This window comes from Hakea prostrata, chromosome 9, assembly GCF_041222555.1.
Source record: "Hakea prostrata isolate BN-2017 chromosome 9, UWA_Hpros_2, whole genome shotgun sequence".
Taxonomy (NCBI): Eukaryota; Viridiplantae; Streptophyta; class Magnoliopsida; order Proteales; family Proteaceae; genus Hakea; species Hakea prostrata.
The window spans coordinates 61,034,453-61,053,944 of NC_142608.1; the positions used below are offsets into that span (position 1 = coordinate 61,034,453).

At 38.0% G+C, this 19,492-nt stretch overlaps 1 protein-coding gene across 1 annotated transcript; it reads left to right on the forward strand.

The window, feature by feature from the left end:
* The first annotated feature begins 8,443 nt into the window (after positions 1–8,443).
* Positions 8,444–10,549, forward strand: LOC149005976 (receptor-like protein 33). The gene has a single exon (XM_089136014.1). It carries the CDS (start codon positions 8,444–8,446, stop codon positions 10,547–10,549), a length of 2,106 nt encoding a protein of 701 aa, XP_088992140.1.
* Positions 10,550–19,492: the final 8,943 nt, after the last annotated feature.

Here is a 19,492-nt window from a genome sequence, read left to right on the forward strand (position 1 = left end):
AATCTGCGAATATCTCGTCTCCGCATCTAGCAACACGTGGCTTACATAGTAAATCGGCCACTCGTTTCTTATCTTTCTCCCGAACAAGTACCGCACCGACCGCCGAAAGGGATGTCGCTAGATATAGCTGTAATATTTCCCCTTCTCCGGTCCGGACAGGATCGGTGGTTGTCCAAGTGCTTCTTTTAATTCCTCGAAAGCTTTCTCGGCACTCTTCACCCACTTTGCTTCCTTACCGCCCTTCAGGTCTTTAAGTGCCTTGAAGAAAGGCAAACATTTTTCTCCGCACTTGGAGATAAATCGATTTAAGGCAAAGAACTCTCCCCGTCAAACATTGTACATCCCGAACGGTTTTGGGAGCCTCCATATCAATCGAGCTTGTATTTTGGCAGGATTTGCCTCAATTCCCCTCTCGTGATACCATGAAACCCAAGAATTTGCCCGAGGAGACTCCAAAGGCACATTTTTCGGGGTTCAACTTCATTTGATGTTTCCTCAGCATCGAGAAAACCTCACCAAATCTGCAATGTGATTTGCTTTTGTAAAGCTTTTCACCAAAGATGTCGTCAACATATGCTTCAACATTCTTTCCTATCAGCTCTTTGAAAATCTTGTTGACGGCCCTCCGATATGTTGCTCCCGCATTCTTCAGGCCAAAAGGCATGACCTTGTAATAATAGCTTTCACGATCAGTCATGAAAGCCGTATACTTCTCATCCTCCTTATTCATAAGGATCCGATTATACCCCGAGTAGGCATCCATGAAACTTAAAGTTTCATATCCCGCAAGAGCATCTATCAAGAGGTCAATCCGAGGCAACGGGTAGCAATCTTTTGGGCAAGCTTTGTTTAGATCCGTGTAGTCCGTACACATCCTCCACTTCCCATTCGCCTTTTTCACCATCACCACGTTGGCCAACCAAGTTGGGCACTCGATTGGTTCTATGAAACCAGAATTCTTAAGTTTTTCAACTTCGCTCCGAACGGCTTCATACTTTTCAATAGAGAAATTTCTTCTTTTCTCGTATCACCGGTTTCGCCTTAGGGTCTATCCGTAGTTTGTGCTCCGCAATGGCCCGATCGATCCCCGGCATGTCCTCAGCAGACCATGCGAATACATCCTTATTCCGTTGAAGAAATAACTTCAACTCATCTTTAAACTCTTCCAAATGCTCGGACCCGACATAAGTAATCTTTTTCTCATCCTCGGTACACAATGACTGGATTTGCTCCAGCTTTCTCCACCGGTTCGGGCCTTTGCATCTCTCGTCTCTTCCCGATCATCTCGAACTTCTATGGGGAGGGCAAGAACCTTCCTCGGACCCTCCTTGTCTTTTAAATAGGCAACATAACACCGCCGAGAGATCTTCCGGTCGAGGAGACTTGACCGATTCCCATATCGTCGGGAATTTTATCTTCAGTGTGCTTTGTCGAAACAATAGCACCTATCTTGGATAAAGATGGTCGCCCGAGAATCATATTATAGGCTGGTAGTTCTCGAACCACCAAAAAATTGATTCGGACAGCTTGTTTCTTTAGGAAAACTTCCAATGGAAAGATCCAACCGAACCGATCCTTCCGCTACCGCAGATGACCCCCGCAAAGCCATATAGGTGTGTAGATGAAGGTTTCATCAAGTCCCGATCCACCTTCAATTTTTGATACACTTCGTAAGAAATTAGGTCACCTGCAGCCCCGTATCAATCAATACTCTATGCACTTCCCGCCGTGCAATCTCTACCTTGATGACTATAGCATCATCATGAGGTAAACAAACATCTCTTTCGTCTTCTTCGCTAAAGGTGATAGAATCTTCACCATTCAGCTTCTTCCGCTTCGCGCCTCTCCGGCTCCAACAAATTTGGATTTGGTTTTTAAACTCCGGAATGATTCGGGCTCTGGACCCCCGAAGATGGTAAGGATCGGTGACCGAGTAGCAGCTTCAATCACCTCCTTGCCTTTTTTGGACTTCGGGCCTCCCTCGATCGTTCCGAACTAACCGAACGATTCCTTTTAGGGGCAGCCGCACGTGGCCCACGTGGCTCCTCCCTTCTCCCGCTAACAAAACGGACAGATGTCCCCGAGATATCAATCTCTCAATATCTCGCCTTCGGATGACGACAATCATTAGTGTAATGACCATAGTCCTTGTGGAATCGGCAATACTTTTCCCGATCCCGCCGCTCTCCGGGTTTCAAAAGAATTTTAGGCGGCCACTTCAAAATATTTTTTCTTTTGAGGATATTCAAAATATCGGCCCGAGGAGCATTCAATGGAGTGTACTCACTTCTACCGGGGGATCTTTGGCGCCAAGGTTGGGATCTTCCAACCCGATCGCGAACATTCTTCCTTGGCTTCTCGCTTCGCTCAGAGCCTTTTGTTCCTTATTGGAGACTTTATTATCTCCTTGGCGCGCATCTAGAATCTCCATGACTTCAGCCCGCTTCTGCATCTCTCGTACCAACTCAAGCATAAGTCGTGGGTATATCCCGTAGTAATAACTCCAGGAGTTTCCGATTTGTGAGTCCCGTGAATAGAGCGGTTCGCTACTTGTTCATCCAAGTTTTCTATCTCCATCGTCACTTTGTTGAATCTTTTCGTAAACTCTCCGATCGATTCGTTCTTTCCTTGTTTGACAAGAAACAAGGTTTCTTCCGTTTTCTTGACCCGTATCCCACTCCCGAATCGCCCTATGAATTGGCGCGCCAATTCGCCAAAGTTTACGATCCTTCCCGAGGGGAGGTTAGAAAACCACTTTTGTGCCGCTCCAGCTAGAGATGAACCGAAACCCCGCATAAAATTTCATCGAATTACCCGAAACCGCCATGGTCTCGTTGGTAATAGCCGATGTGAGCTGTTGGATCTCCTGAGCCATCGAATGTTGAGAAGGTAGGCAAACGGAAGTTATGGGGAAACCGATATCCCGCAATTGGCTCAAGAAAGGAGTCTTCCGAATGACCGAGTAAATATCCTCGCTATTCTTCCCTTAGCCAATTGCCCTAACTTCTCATTGATGTTGGCCAATTCCTGACCAACTGGGTCGGGTGATCTTCAAGAATACGATCACGACCTCGATTAACACGATCATCACGTGCTACTCGATCATCACGAACAGCCCGTCCTTCACGTAACGTTTCTCTCGTCACGAATCGCTCGATCATCACGAACGGTTCTTCTCGATAAAGGTGAGTGAGTTCTTACCCCAAGATCCAACCTTGTATTTGAATCAGTTGTACTCTCTTGCGGTCTCGTCGAACCGATCGCCTCGCCTTGGTTGATCATCAATCCTCCGAAGTCCTCGGTCTCCTTCACGGAAATTCTGATCAACATTCCGGTCTTCAGCCATTCTTTGGTCACGTGGAGCACGTGGCAATGCACGTCTCCCCGAATCGTGTTGATCGTGTTCTTGTGGTAAAACCACTGTCCGGTGAGCACGCGGAGTGCTTGGCTCACCTCCAAGAGTTGAATCTTTACCTGATCCAATTGATCTTGGATTGTATCAGGAGGAGGATTACGCCCTCCCCTGGCCATCATCCACCTCGATAGGATTTTGGCTTTCCCGGGGAATATCTGGATTATTCACCCCGTATCCGAACACCGGAATTGCGTTGTGCAGCGGCTGCAGCGGCTGCCGATCTAGTCACCATGGCTTTTTCAAGTCTTTCCCACAGACGGCGCCAAATGATGCGTCCAAAATCTGCTCAGCCCTTGGATCTCCACGTGATGTCCTGCAAAACGAAAGCGTCAGATGTGGCCCGACCGCTGGGGTCGGGAGTCCACCTCCGAAGGCTAAGTCGGCTTGATGAACTTAATCACAAACGGCTCGCTAGAAGCACAGAGCTAATGAATGAAGAAACGGGAAAGGTGATCTAGATAGCAGGACGCCGATAGTTTGGATCTATCGCATGTATCCGAACCCGAGTCTCGGATAGTATTCTTTTTGATCGATTGATCCGTCCCTCACCTTGTATGGTAGTGAGGTTTATATAGAGTGTACCTTCGAATCTCCTTCGTTGGATGCACTCGAACCTTCTTCGGGTAGTCGTTGGATCTTATCAATAAGATCCGTTGAGCGATAGACTTCTACTAGTTTGGGCTAGTAGAGGACTCCTGAGATAACCGTTAGGTTATGCGATAGTTATCCCTTTGATGATGATTATCCGCAGCCGTCAATTCGAGTCTGCTATCATCAGGGTGATTACCCTAACAAAATAATAAAACCCCCCCCCCCCCCCCCCCTCCCCCCTTTTTTATAAAAAAAACTCATCATCCCCCCCCCCCCGAAGCACGATGCGCTTTTTCCCCCCCCCCCCGGGGGGGGGGGGCCACGGTATGAACCCGGTCAGATCATAAACTCTCCATATCACTAGGCAACTCCAAACTCTTTCCATTTAATGGGATTTGAATGGTTAAAGAATGCTGTGGTGGTCATTGCAAATGCTTTCTATTTAATGGGATTTGAATCGTCTGCACTCTAACTCATTAGACTCGTCGTACCCTGGTCAGTAGTAGTACACTAGTACCTAACTTTACATCTACAGTAAATATTCTTTTTACTTTTAAGGATATTATTCGCTCCTCTGCTCAGGTCTCTGGATGGATGGCTCATAGCCTATGTGGATATCAACCAGCCTCGTGTCATCCATCCAAAGGTTTGAGTGGATGGACGAACAATATCCTTGGGCAAAGAAGATCTCGATTTTTAGATTTATCACAAAAATTGACAAGTCATGGGACCAATGCATGGGACCAATGCGAGGCCCCATGGTTCAAGGTAGGATGGATATCTATTGAGATTTCGATGGAAATCCAAGTTTTTTTTGCATTGCTTATTTCTAATGGTAGGGAACGAATGTAGCAAGTTTTATGAAGCTATTTGTTAGAGGAAAACCTAAAAAGAGTTTAGGTTTGTTCTTATGGTAATCTGATAAACAAGACTAGTTGAAACCAAACAATTATAATGGAAAACATTTTTGGGGGGAAACTTGATAGATCACAAACAATAGTATCTAACCCAGTGAGGTTGACTCACGTCAATAGTATGGGTAAATCACCTCAAGAGTCAAGCCAAATGGATACCCTTTTGGAACTATATGTGGAATACAAGGTTAAATCATTAGTATCTTCCATTTTTCTTTCTTCAAGAAACTCTAAGTCTACAATGTTGAAGTCAAGTCATCATAGATTGTCATTTTATTTGTGGGTATCAATCTTGAGTCTTTACATGGAAAAGGAAGGTAGACATGTTACTGTTTACCAAAAATGTAGGTATATACGTTTCTTTATGAATATATGTTACTTGATAATATCATTTTTTGTGGGGATGATATCATTCATCATACATAGGAACCACCCAAGCTTTTATGTAGAAGCTCAAGTCATTTTTAAGGGAACCACTCAAACCCTCTCTAGGGAACATGACAATTGGAATATGGAATTAGCAGCCTTGGTTTTTTTTTCTCATTATGCGAGTTACTAGTTCCTCTATTGCATAACTGGCATGAAGCTCCATTAACAAATACGAAATCTAGTGTCCAATCAATTGGGGATTCAATTGCTTCTATTTGAACCTTCAACATGAAATTATTGTCAAAAGTAGTGTTTCCAATTATTTGCTATTGTCGCATTGTTGGATATTTACAGACGAGGATAACATTCACAAATCCTTGACAAATAATAACCTTTTTGTGTATGATGTTCCCATAGGCTGGTGATTCTTCCTTTAAACACCAATTTGAAGAAATGGCTGAGCAAAAAAGTAGTAAAGATGGGAGTTCTCGAGAAAGTAAATGAGGGAAACCCATGAGAGGTGGATCAGAATTAGAAAGAGCATTACCTTCATGATTGTAAGGTATTGTTCTGTAATGATAATTGTGGTGATCATTGGACACACTATGTTTAATTTGAATGATCATTGGATCTTCAAGTTAACATCAAGAATAGTAAAGTACCAGCCAAATGAAGGTCATAGAAAATCATAAGTCGTGGGAGAATAAAATGAAAAGTCATCCGGTCATTAATTTAGTGAGAAAATTCACCTTGCGTGTTGAATAATTCTTTTGTTATGATCTGTTTCTTTCCTGTAGTACTTACTTGAATACTTAAACAGAGTGTAAAGTAAATCTGAATATAATCACTTATCCTCTCCTTGGAAGTCGCTCTTGTGTTGCAACCCTTGTAATCCCACCTTACTAGTGTAATGTAATATTAAGTGTTTAGATAATGTCCATATACAAGGATGTCTGATTGCATTTGAATCTAGTTAGAACATAGGTGATTCTGTTGAGTATCTTGGACATCGCTAAATAGGGACATGATCCTGGCTCTCTAGCTAATTGTGAAACTTAGTGCTTGGACAAGAAATCTTAACGAGTCTTGCTACTACTAACTTAATATTACAATCTTTTCTTAAAGAGCAAATTACATATACCCTTCATGGATTTTAAACTATTAAGTTCAAGGTTTAAATATCCCACGATGCCATATAATATTAGACGATATGTATCCATATTGGACACAACCATATGTCTCTTCATTAAATTGCTCTAAAATACATTAACCAGTACGCTACAATACTTGATATGAGACGATACCTCTCTTAAAACCACCTGACCGATACGATACTCGATACCGATACTTCAAAACTTGATTAAGTTATACCCCCTTTGAATTTTTTATGTTACAAATGTCCTTTAAAATAGGAAAAAAATATTTGGTCCTATTTAATATTCCTATAACAAAATTAGGTCATCAAAATCTATATGTGTCTTATTATGAATATCACTTGAGACTTTTCGGTGGAATACAAGGGTACATCAATCACTCTTTGAGTTTGAATGCTTTTCACCCTTCAAATTCTTTAAAGTCATTACTTTCTAACCCATTAGACTCGTTACACACCAATTAGTAGCATCTTTTGACCTTTCAACGAATTGACAAGCCCTTGGGACTAGCCTGGTAGTTCAAGGTAGGATCGAATATATTTTATTTTATTGAGATTTTGAATGAAGCCCAAGGTTAATTTTCATTGTTTATGTATAAATAGAAAGCGAGTTCTATTATAGAAAACTGAAAAAGAGTTGTTGGTTTTTTTCCCCCTGTTTTTTAGATGAATAAAAGATTTATGTTTTGTAGCGATGGATTGGTAACCTGATAAACAAGATTAGTTGAACCCACCAATTGTAATGGAAAATAGATAAAACGCTTTAGAAAAGTTGACGGGTGACTCACCTCAGGAGTCTGGAGTCGACCCAAATGGGTACCACTTTGGAATTATATGTGGAATACAATATTAAATTACTAATAATATCTGTTGAAGTCAAGTCGTCAGAGTTTGTCACTTTATGGGTTCCAATCTTGAGCCTTAACATGGAATATCTGTTAAATTACTTTATGTTTTTTTGCGGGTCAGTGGATCCATGTATGAGCCCTAGCCAGTGCCTTATTTCCGTCTTCTATAAATAGAATATCACTACTGATCATTAATTAAATCCCTTCTCTCTTCCTCAGAGTCTTTAATTCCCCTGCATCCTCCTCCGTGAGTCTGAGATAACAAAATGAGAAGAGAAATGGCAGTAACATTTTTCTTCCTCTCAATGTTGTCTACTACTGCTTTTTCCTATTTAATCTCACCACCCTTAAATCAGTCATGTCTCCCTGATCAGATGTTTGCTTTGCTTCAACTGAAGCATGAGCAACAATCTTGTTTCCATGCTCATCATGATGGTAACCCATTCGAGTCCTGGAATAAGAACAATACCGACTGTTGTTCATGGACGGGAGTCACATGTGACAGTCTCGGTGGTCGTGTGATTGGTCTCGACCTCAATTCTTTTGGTCTTTGCGGTTCTATCCCTTCCACCAGTGCACTCTTCCATCTTACCCACCTCCAATCGCTGATTCTCTTCGACAATTCAATCAGTGGTTCTATTTCATCTGGGTTCAATCGGCTCTCTCATTTAAAAAATCTCAATCTGTCTTGGAACTATCTTGAAGGCTCTATTCCACATGGGTTTGATCGACTCTCTAATTTAACCATTCTCGGCCTTTCGGGAATGCTTTTAGAGGACAAATCCATGACAGTAGTAGCCTCTTCCACCTTCATAACCTCCAAAAACTCGATCTCGGTGAGAATCAATTTAGTGGTCAAATCCATGCAAATAGCAGCCTCTTCCACCTTCTAGACCTCCAAATGCTTGACCTCTCTAGCAACAAATTTGAAGGTTCCATTCCGCATGGTTTTCATCGACTCTTCAAGTTAACACATCTCGACCTCTCGTGGAATTCCTTTGATGGTCAAATCCCCTCAGATATTTCACGGTTGACGGAGTTGGTTTATCTTGATGTCTCCTACAACAGAGGGTTGAAACTCAGAAATCCCAACCTCAAAACTCTCATTCAAAATCTATCCAATTTGACGGTACTTCATCTCAGTGACGTGAACATGTCGTCAGATAATAATCATGACTGGTCTCAAGTTGTATCCTCCGTGCTCCCTAATCTCGAATGGTTATGGTTGTCCAATTGTTCAATCTCAAAGCCTGTTGATACATCTATTGTAAACCTACATTCCCTATCAGGACTCATATTAGACTCCAACAATTTGTCTTCAACAATATCAGATCTCCTAGGGAAACTCCCTTCTTTAAGAGAACTTTCTCTCAGATCCACAGAATTGTACGGTGAGATTCCGAGGAACCTTTTTGACCTACAACCACACTTAGATCTCTTGGATTTATCTGATAACCATCTTCTCTCAGGTTACTTGCCTGAGTTCCCTTATGTAAATTCTCTACGATGGTTATACCTGAGTTCATTACCACCATGTGGAAAGTTGCCCAACTCAATTAGGAATTTGAAGTCATTGGAGAGTGTGAGCTTTTCCAATTGTAGTTTATCTGGACCAATTCCTTCAATCTTATCTTCATTTGAAAATCTAACCAATCTTCGTGTCTTGCATTTTTCATATAATAGTTTGACTGGTCAAATACCTTCATTTTCCAAAGACAAATTTACCAATCTTTATTCTCTTTATTTGAGCAACAATTTTCTTCAAGGACCATTGCCATCTTCATTTGCTAATCTGACTAAACTTGAAAATTTGGATCTATCCTATAACAACTTGAGTGGTCAAATTCCTTCATTTTTCAAGGGTGGATTTTCCAATCTTATGTCTCTATCCTTAGGGAACAATTTACTTGAGGGACCCGTCCATTCATCTCTGTTGTGTATCCCATCATTGGACTATATAGATTTGTCACACAACCAATTAAATGGTATATTGGATGATGGTGATCATGATGATGACTTCTCCCACAACTCTGAACTGGTTGGCAAAATTCCAATCTCATCAGCTTGTAATGGAACCAATCTTGAAGTTCTTGATTTGTCATATAACAAATTAAGTGGTGTGATTCCCAACAAGTGTTTTGGTCATATGATTGGAAACATATCGGTCTTATTTCTAGAGCAGAACAACTTACATGGGCCAATTCCTGGTTCTTTCACCAAAGGATGCAGACTACAAATGTTAAAGCTCAATGGGAATCAACTCCAAGGGAACGTACCAAAATCAATGGCGAATTGCATTGACTTGGAGGAGTTAGATCTTGGGAATAACCAGTTAAGTGGGACTTTCCCCTTCTGGTTGCAAAGCCTCCCTCAATTGCATGTACTAATTTTGAGGTCGAACAAATTCTATGGTCCTATTTTGCCAAAGTTGAAGGCCGGTGATTCTCCTTGCTTTTCAATGCTACAAGTGTTCGACATTTCTGTAAACAACTTTACAGGAAAACTGCCATTGGATTATATTTCTCAATGGAAGTCAATGTTGGATGCTAATGCATCTCGATTGGGTGCCTATCTGTCTTTGCAAAATATATCTTCTTTTCATTATACCATTGAGATAGTAAGCAAAGGGATACGTTTAGAGATGGAAAAGATCTTTAGCACATTTACCATCATAAATCTTTCTCACAATAAGTTTGGAGGAAACATTTCAGCTACAATTGGAGTACTAAAAGCACTCATGCAGCTCAATTTATCTGCAAATGTCCTTACAGGCCAAATTCCAGCTTCATTTTCTCGATTAATTCGATTGGAGTCATTAGATCTTTCCAAAAATTGTTTGTCAGGGGAAATCCCCCAACAAATGGCAAGTCTCACATCCCTTGCATTTTTGAATTTATCTGAAAATAATCTCACTGGAATGATTCCACAAGGTCCCCAATTTGGAACTTTTTCACTTGCATCATATGAAGGAAATGTAGGATTGTGTGGATTTCCATTACCAAAGAGATGTGGACCAGTAATAGAAAGATCATTATCTCCAGTTGCTTTAACACTGGAAAAAGAAGAAGATTATACAATAGGTTTACTTGATTGGAGATTCATGATTGCAGGATATTGTTCTGGAGTGATAATTGGGGTAGTCATTGGGCATACTATGTTTTGGAGGATTGTTGGGTGCTTCATGTTAACCTCAAGAATGCAAAAGTTCAAGCCAAAGCAAAGGCCAATGAAGATAAGAAGCCATGGAAGAATAAAATGAAAAGCCATCGATCATGTCATTGAGTAAGAAGGTTTATATTGTATATTCCATAATACTTATGCTAGTATATGTGAAAATTTTCCTTCTCTTTGCTTCTCTTTCCTCTATTATTTATTTGTATGCTTAGGGCTTTTTGGGTATTAATTCTCATTCTCTATTTTTTAATTTAAAATAAATGAATACAAGAATCCATTTTTGCTAAAAAATGAAAAATAGTTTGGTAAATTTTGTCAAGAATAAATTATGAATAAATTTTGGGATGTCATAGTAAAAAAATGATAGTGAAAATAGAGAAAAGAACATCATGTTTGAGAGTGAGAAAAATGAGAAACAGTAGGGTTTTCATAAAAAAAAATATATGCTTAGTATACTCTCAATTTGCTTCAGAATTTTTAGTGACATGTGCAAAAATGAATAACCTTTTGACCCAGAACCCATAATAGACTTATGGACTTTTTGTTAGTGTTTTTGTAGGTTGCACTTGCACACTTTAGTAGGGCTTAAACTCTAGGTACTTCACTTTAGTGCCCTCAATTATAGATTGCACATTCCCCAATTACAACTTGCACGCTGTTAGTATCTTATCAAAAATTCTATTAATTCATTGAGTGAAAAGACCATATTACTCTCATCAGGGTCAAATGACATGACTACCCCCACTTAAACCATCCCATACCTAATCCTCAGGTCGGTGAAGAGAGAATACACCCACTGAAAACAACACAATCTTTATTCAATCCACATTCCAATGCAACACTATTTTGAAATAAGAAAGGTTACCCAACTCTTCTTCCGACAACCCAAGACCCAATTCATCATTTTCATAAGAAAAATCAAAGGAGAGACTCTGTCGGCAGCGACAATGTTGCGGCGTCACAGGTTCTCCACTTGCGAGACAAATGTGAAGAAAAATGATGGCAACGATTCGTATGAAGATAAGAAAGAGGGGAAATAACGAAGGCCATAACCTTATGAGCTTCGAGCCTTCAAAACCTTAAATAGAAGTTGGAGGGTGCTGCTCTAGTCTGAAAGCAAATTAATTCGTGGATTTGATCCCGAGTCATTTCTCAATACTTGAACTTCTCTTTGCCAAACTAACCCTAGCCCTGGAATTTCTTAACTTTTCCTTAATTCGTGGATTTGGCCACATGAGTGCTTGCTAGTAGGGTAGATTTTCTATAAAACAACTCATTTGAATTTTTAGCCCACACCCAACTATCCATGTGAGATCCCATCCACTCATAATTTCATTCAAGTTCGGCAAACCGTAAAATTATACTGCTGATTTGAAACTTGTAATCCACTTTTGAGTTCTCATCTTTGGATTTATTGCTTTTATAAAGAGAAGAATGAAGAACAAGAAACATCAATTAGAGTTTCTAATCGTGTCGACGCAGACCTGCATTGAAGTTTCCGAGGGATTTTCTGGTAAGGGACGGCGAGTGGAGAGATAGTAGGGGTGTGGTGGTTTCCGGCGAAGGTGGGCAATTTCTAGCGAGGTGTGGGGTATGAGGGTTTCAATGGGGGTGGTTATGTCATTTGACCCTAAAGAGGGTAATATGGTCATTTCATTAATGAGTTAATAGAATCTTGGATAAAATGTTAACAATGTGCAACTGTAATTGTGAGAGCGTGCAATCTATAATTTAGGGCGCTAAAGTGTGTTACCTAGAGTTAAAGCCCCACTAAAGTGTACAACCTGTAAAAAACTCTTTTGTCTTTTATAGAATTTGGGGTCTTTCTATTCTTTTAAATAGAAATAGGATTCAAAATGAGTATTAATCACATATATATACACACACACTACTATTATAAAAGTATGAACTCAAGCGACATGGCTACATTTGGTTTTCATCCAATACCCCTCTATATTCACTCAATTAGATCTTTACATTAAGAATAAATGACGTCTATAATGGTCAATTACAATTACAACCATTTAAAATAAATTATTCATTCAAGAAATGATAATTGATGAAATGAACTTCATTAAACACGATGAGATTATTTAATCTCTCCAAAAAAATTACATGGGATTCTGTAATTTTAAGAATCACATGTAAGTTCTTTTCATTTTCCAAATAAATAAACTCAACCACTTACCAATAACAAGGTCAATCCATGAAGCAATGCTCAATTACAATTACAATCATTTAAAATAAATTATTTATTCAAGAAATGTTAATTGATGAAAACAAACTTCATTAAAAATGGTGAGATTTTTTTAATCTCTCCAAAAAAATTACATCGGATCTTACCAATAACAAGGTGAATCTATTAAAGTTCAACCCATGAAGCAATTTATTTAATTACGTTATTATAATATCTCCAAAGAAATTACATGGGATTCAGTGAATTTAAGAAAACATCATAAACACCATACATACTTTTGATTGTTCACTTTGCACAAAAAACCACCCTACATTTACTTGAAAGGTCCTGAAGTGAAAGAAGTTTCAACCAAATAGTGAATGTTTGAGTGCCATTCTGAGAAGTTCTTCACCCCCTGAACTACATACATTAGTTGTAAACGTATGTTAATGTCCTGCATTGAAAGTGAAGGCAGAATAAGGAGTGAATTACTTTGAGCAAAATAGTGAATGTTTAAGGGTCATTCTAAGAAGTTTTTCACCCCTGAATCACCTACAATAGTTGTAAAGGTATGTTAATCTTCTCTTTAGCATCCTTATCTATAGATTTTAGAATGGATAGTGGTAAGCCCCATCTATAGACGGACAATTACCTTGATACAAAATTGTCTCTAACAAGATTCCCCTAACCAATTACCCAGAGACCTCATCTAGAATGCATCTACTAAAATGCCCAACCATAAATAGTTTGACATTAACTATTCTTCTGAACAATATCTAAGTAAATACAGGGTTACTCAGTGGCCTCACCATGAAATTAATTGTTGAAAGCTTCTCTTAGTTTTTTCTATTTTAGGTTCCAACAGCTCAACTTATATCTATTTTTCACCCTGAAGCAAATACCTAACATGCAGCCTGTTTCTACTCTTACAAGATCCGTGAACAAACTGCAAGCACATCATTTAACAATCATACATGACCTATTCCCAACTCCAAGCCATGAATCTTCAAAAGATGAATCACATAACTTAATTAAGAATGGCAAAACATTATTCTAGCACTAGTATGCATGAGGAGATACAAAATAGATAATGTGATCGTTTACATCCAAAAGTTTTGTACTGAAATTTAGAATTTATACTGGAAAGTAACATGAATATTATACAGTAGATATTACCAACTGTATTGACACATGCAATGATGTACTGAATGTTTTGAAAGTCTATTGAATGAATCCAGTCTTATGCTTCAACTATGCCAGGGGGGTTGTTTCCACTCTTGCTTTATTGATTATATCTGCCAATTCGGGTTTTTCATGTCACTGTTATTCTGGAAAAAATTCTTGATATTCTAAACCCTCTGTATAAGTTGTTAGAATCTAAACTCTCTGTTAAAGTACGTAAACTCCAAAATGTAATGTAAGTTCTATCTTCTGCAGCTTATCCCTTTGATAATTGGGTTCACCATTTAACTTCTCAAACTTCACGCAAGTTCTTCAATCTTTCTAAATCAGCTCTAAAGGTTTGTTAATCTTCTCCTTAAAATATACATTTCAAATTTTACCTAATTTTTTTCTTATGTCAGTTGTAGGGAGTCCAAGATACTATGCCTATTCTTAATGAATGCTTACAGAAAATAAGTTCGTAACTGTAAACCTATTGGACAATTAAAATTGCAAGATACTTAATCTATAGATTTTGGTTGATTGTCAAAAGACAGAAAAAAGTACATTAGCATACTAAAATGAGATTAAAGAACATGTGAATACTACAAGTTTGACGAGTTTGAATAAAAAAATAGAAGAAGAGGAAAATGAGATTCAACAATCAACTACTCCTAAAATAACAACACATATTAAGTGCACATTTAAGCTAAGTAAATCTACTATTATGAAATCCAAGTAAAACTAAAACTCCACAACACCAAATATCTAACCAGACATCATGCAATTTGGAAGTCAGAATAAACTACACTTTTCTGGAACTATGAACCAGCTGCAAATTTCATGTACTACTAGCAGTCTACTGAGCTTCCTAAATTCCTCCATTGAGAAATAGAGGACCGACAAAAATAAACATAAAGTACACAAAAACCCAAGTTTGCCCAGTTACAATAAAAATGAAACTGAAAGTCCTTTATTCTTATTTTTCCCTTTTTTTTCTATTTTTTTTTTAATATATATATAAATTGAATCCGATGAATCTCCCATTTTGGATTACAAAACCCAACAAATAAATTTACAGAATCCAATAAAAACACAAGAACTAAACAAGTTAAACATAATACCAATCAAAATCTTCATGAGCACTAAAGAAAACCGGACAATCAAGATGTTCAAATTTGCAACTCTAAAACCATAGCCTACATATGAAATGCAAACAAGAAACCCTAAAGAAAAAAAAATTTGAATACGGAAGAAGTAGAAGAACAAGGAAGAACCAGCGCTTGCAATGCCTTTTGAACCAAGATGAAGCCCTCTCGGTTAGAATGTTAAATTTTTCCTGAATAATGTTCAACACACACATATATCAAATGATACAAAACAAAATTCTATATAGAAAAGTGCATGAGGCAAGGTTGGGAGAATGAGGTACTATAGATATAGACATGTAAAACATAGCAAGATTCCAATTAGAAGTTCTAAATACAAAATACAGTTGGAAGACTGAATAAGCCCTATCATGTGGTTAATTGGTAATACCCTCACATAAAAGGGTTCATAACACAATCATAGAAATGATAGTTTCTAGGCTCATAATAAGAGAAAACATCGTCTAGAGCAGCAACAATGCGAAGTCTATGGTGGCATTGTAACAACATTCAATTGGTGAGCGGTAAAATAACATTCATTTAGTCTTTTTTTTTTTTTTTGTGAAATAGCATTCATTTAGTCAATGGTAATAAGTCATAGTGCATGGTAGAATGGTCATGGGTTCGTGTCTGAAACAATAGCTTCATGAAGCTGGTTTCAGGCTGTGTGCAACTATACATTACAACCCTCCCAAGACCAACATTAGTCACAACCTTGTGCACTGAAAACCCCCCTTATTTATGATGGAAGATTAGAAAAATCATACTTAAAACTCAAAAAAAAAAGGATAATAATAGAAAGACCCCAAGCAAAATTGAATTGTAGATTACAACTATGTAGTTGCCTTAACAGGGCAGACCCACTAAGGGGCACGCCCCCCCCCCCCCCCCCATTTTTTCATAAATTTTAATAATTCCCTTAATTTTTGGATTTTTTATATTAATTTCCTTTATTTTTCCACTTTTTTCTCTTCTCACATGTGAAATATCTGATGAGCACATTTATGTGTGAAATCTTAGGGCATAAAGCATGCATTTTACACACTTAGAGTGGAGCTACCTTGTGTTTTATGTTGTTTTTGCAGATTTTAGGACTTTTCAAGATTTAAGCAAATATTTGAAGTTTTGGGTATGAATCATGCAATTTTATACGTCAAGAGGTTCATTCAAATTCTCAAATGTGAAAATGGGCCTGATCTGGAGCATGATGGGCTAGAGATGTGATTATGGGACAATTCAAAAATATTTAAGAGATAAAGAAGGCAAATTTGATCTACGGCTGAGATTATAAATTATCAATCAAATCTACAGAGATAATATTGAGAGAGTCCAAATGGAGAAAAGAGTCCTTGCATACTTCAATATCTTATTTCCTATTTGTGATTTGGTCAAAGAAAGAAAAAGAGGAAAAAGAATTATATTTAGGGAAGGAAGAGGCAAAAATCCCGTTTTTGAATGTCTCTGTCCAGTTTCGATCAAGCCCTTCATCGAACAATCATCCGGTGTCCGATCATGCTGATTTTTGGAGGAGAGCTTCAGGACTTCTTAAATCTCAAATCCAACTATGTAATTGTGCATATGATCTCTCTAAGTCGATCCGATTAGTATGTCAAAACCCTAATTGGTTGAGTCAGATAGGAACCCTGAGTTTGATTCAAATTCTGTCAAGATTCATATCCCATTTAACTCTATAAAAGAAGAGCATACTCCATCAAGGAAGAACGGGTTTTAGAGCTTAGTAGAAGCACCTTTTCTTTTCTCTTTAGTTTATTTTAGGCTTTCTTTAGTTTTCTTTGATTGCTTTCGTGAAATTTTAATTTCTAGAATGAATGTTTAGGTTTAATTTTTCTATGTAATGCAATCTCAAGTTCAAGATCAAATTTCAAGTTTCAAGATTCGTTTTTCTCTGGGTCTAGCAATTGCAGACCTAGATCATTCTAGATCTAGTTCTGGTTGTTAGGGTTGGTTGAGATTCAAATCGTTTATTCAATTCTTTTTTATTGTTTGAAGTTCAAATATGCCAGTAACATTCTTCAATAATCTTCTCTTCCCCCTCCATTCCCGCTTCGATCTACCCCTCAATATTCTTAATTTAGAATTTACTTTCAACATTTATTTATTGTTCTCTCTTCCCCTGGGTCCTTGATTAGAGATGTCTATAGTCATGCCTCTCTTTGGTTAAGGTTTCCCTTTCCTTTTATTGCTTTGATTATTTCTTTTCTGCAATTTCTTTTTCTCTAATATCCGTTCCCCCGATCAGTGGACTGTAAGCTACGGAAAAGGGTCCATGGTCAAAGTCATTATAATTACACTCCCCTTCCCGGATCCGAGGCCGACACTCGGATCACTTCCCTTTTATTTTTATTTATTTATTATTCGCATTTTTTTTGCCTTTATTAATTATGCGTTGGTTATGTTTGCTTTATTTTTCATTTCAATTCGATCGCATTAGATGTATGGATTAGGACCGTTTGTTTAGTTTAATTAAGTAATTAACAAATTTTAATCATTGCACTCTCGCATTATCATTAAGAAGTTAATTCTAAAGTGGCATATCTCCTTGAGATCAACCCGTTAGCTACAGGATACCGTGTGTTTGCGGTTATTTTTAATTTCACAAACAAGTTTTTGGCGCCGTTGCCGGGGAGGTATTAGTCCATTTTATTTTTTTCATTCTTAGGTAAATCGAAGTGTTTTAAAAAAAAAAATTCAAAGATATTACTCTTAACTAGAGTATAAACAAAAACATATAGTAGTCCCCGCTCTACTGCAGAATCCTTAGGATTCGATTGTAGGTGGCTCCGAAGACTATACGGATTCCCTTGCTATCAAACCTATACACCGTTCAGCTATATGGCAACCTTACGGTTTTGGAATCATTGTTTCAATCTTTGTGGTGGGGAAATTCTACTTTCCCTTTTGTTTTTATTATTTTCTTTTTTTCTTTAGTTACTTTATTTTTTAAAAAAATAAAAAATAAAAAAAATCTCATTTGCTCATAAGAGCCTTTAATTGCATTAGGTGGTTTGTGCATGTGTGTCTAGATTCGTGATTCCAAAAATAGAATTGTCCGAGTGTCTACCTTGACCATGGAAGACCTACCTCCACCTCTTCCACCTAAGAGTCTTAGAGTTAGATTTTATCCAACCAGATCTGCACAACCCTCCTATATATGTTTACCTGAAGTGAGGGGTAATAATTTTGAACTTAAGTCCCATTATCTGTCTATGTTACCCTAATTTCATGGGTTACCTGATCAAGATGCATATTTGTTCCTTAGGGAGTTTGAGGAGGTTTGTATCCTTATGAAAGTGCAACAACTCACTGATGATGCCGTAAGACTACGGTTTATTACATTTGCATTAAAGGACCAAGCTAAAAAGTGGCTTTATAGCTTACCTCGGGATAGCATTACCACATGGTAACAATTCACTGTCCTGTTCTTGAATAAATTCTTTCTTTTTTCTAAGATAAATAAAATAAGAAATGTCATTCTTCAATTTCGTCAGAAACCCAATGAGTCATTTGCTAAGGTAATGGAGAGGTTTCAAAGCCTTCTCCAAGAATGCCCTCACTACGGTATAGAATTATGGCATTTATACCAAATAATTTATGAGGGTATCGATTATCAAACAAAGCAACTTTTGGAATCAATGAGCCCCACAAGATTTACATCGTTCACTGATAATTGCGAAGCTTGAGAATTTCTTTTAGACCTAGCAGATAGAACTAGAGAATGGGAGTCAACCCAAGAATCTGAAAGGACCAGTAAGGGATATTTTGTTGATAGCCAAGTTCATAAGGATGCACAAATAGATAGTCTTCTGAAAAAGTTAGAGACTTTGGTAGTTAAAACTACACCACCACCACCAAGTCAAGCACATTTTATTGATAAATCTATTGCTATGTATGCATGGTGTCAGTCTCCTACACATGTAATTGAGGAATGCCCTAACTATCTGGAGACCAACATGAAAATGTCAGCGCAATGTTTCCAAACCCGTACAATAACACGTACAATTTCGGGTGGAAGAATCATCCTAACTTTTCATGGTCTCAAGGGCAAAACCAAAATGGATTAAACAATTATTCCACACAAAATCAATTTGGTGCCCCTCAACAACAAAGTGCACAATTTTTTTATAGTCAAAATGTCCAGTTCCCTCAAGCCCCTAAGTTTCAGAATGCCAATTTAGTTAGGCCTGTCAATTCACCTATTGTGCCTCATATGCCTCACATTGCACAAAATCAACCATCACCTGGTTTCAACAGAGGTAACAATCCAGAGTTTTCTCGTCTCTTTTCCTTAGAGAAAAATATGGAAGTGCTTTCCAGCATCTTCATGACTTCTATGCATAATATGGAAAAACAAATTTCCACTCTTGCAAGCGCTTTGTCTGAGCGAGAAAAAGATAAAATGCCTAGCCAACCTGAGCTAAATCCTATGATTCAGATTCAACAAAGACCATCAAATTTACCAAATCAAGTCAACCAAGTTGAATCCTCCCCTTCTTCTTTAGCTTCAATTAATTCTGTGTCTGTA

Bases quoted from the DNA above. Each gene is read 5' to 3' on its own strand.
- LOC149005976 (XM_089136014.1), top strand. From the start codon at position 8,444: ATGTCGTCAGATAATAATCATGACTGGTCTCAAGTTGTATCCTCCGTG.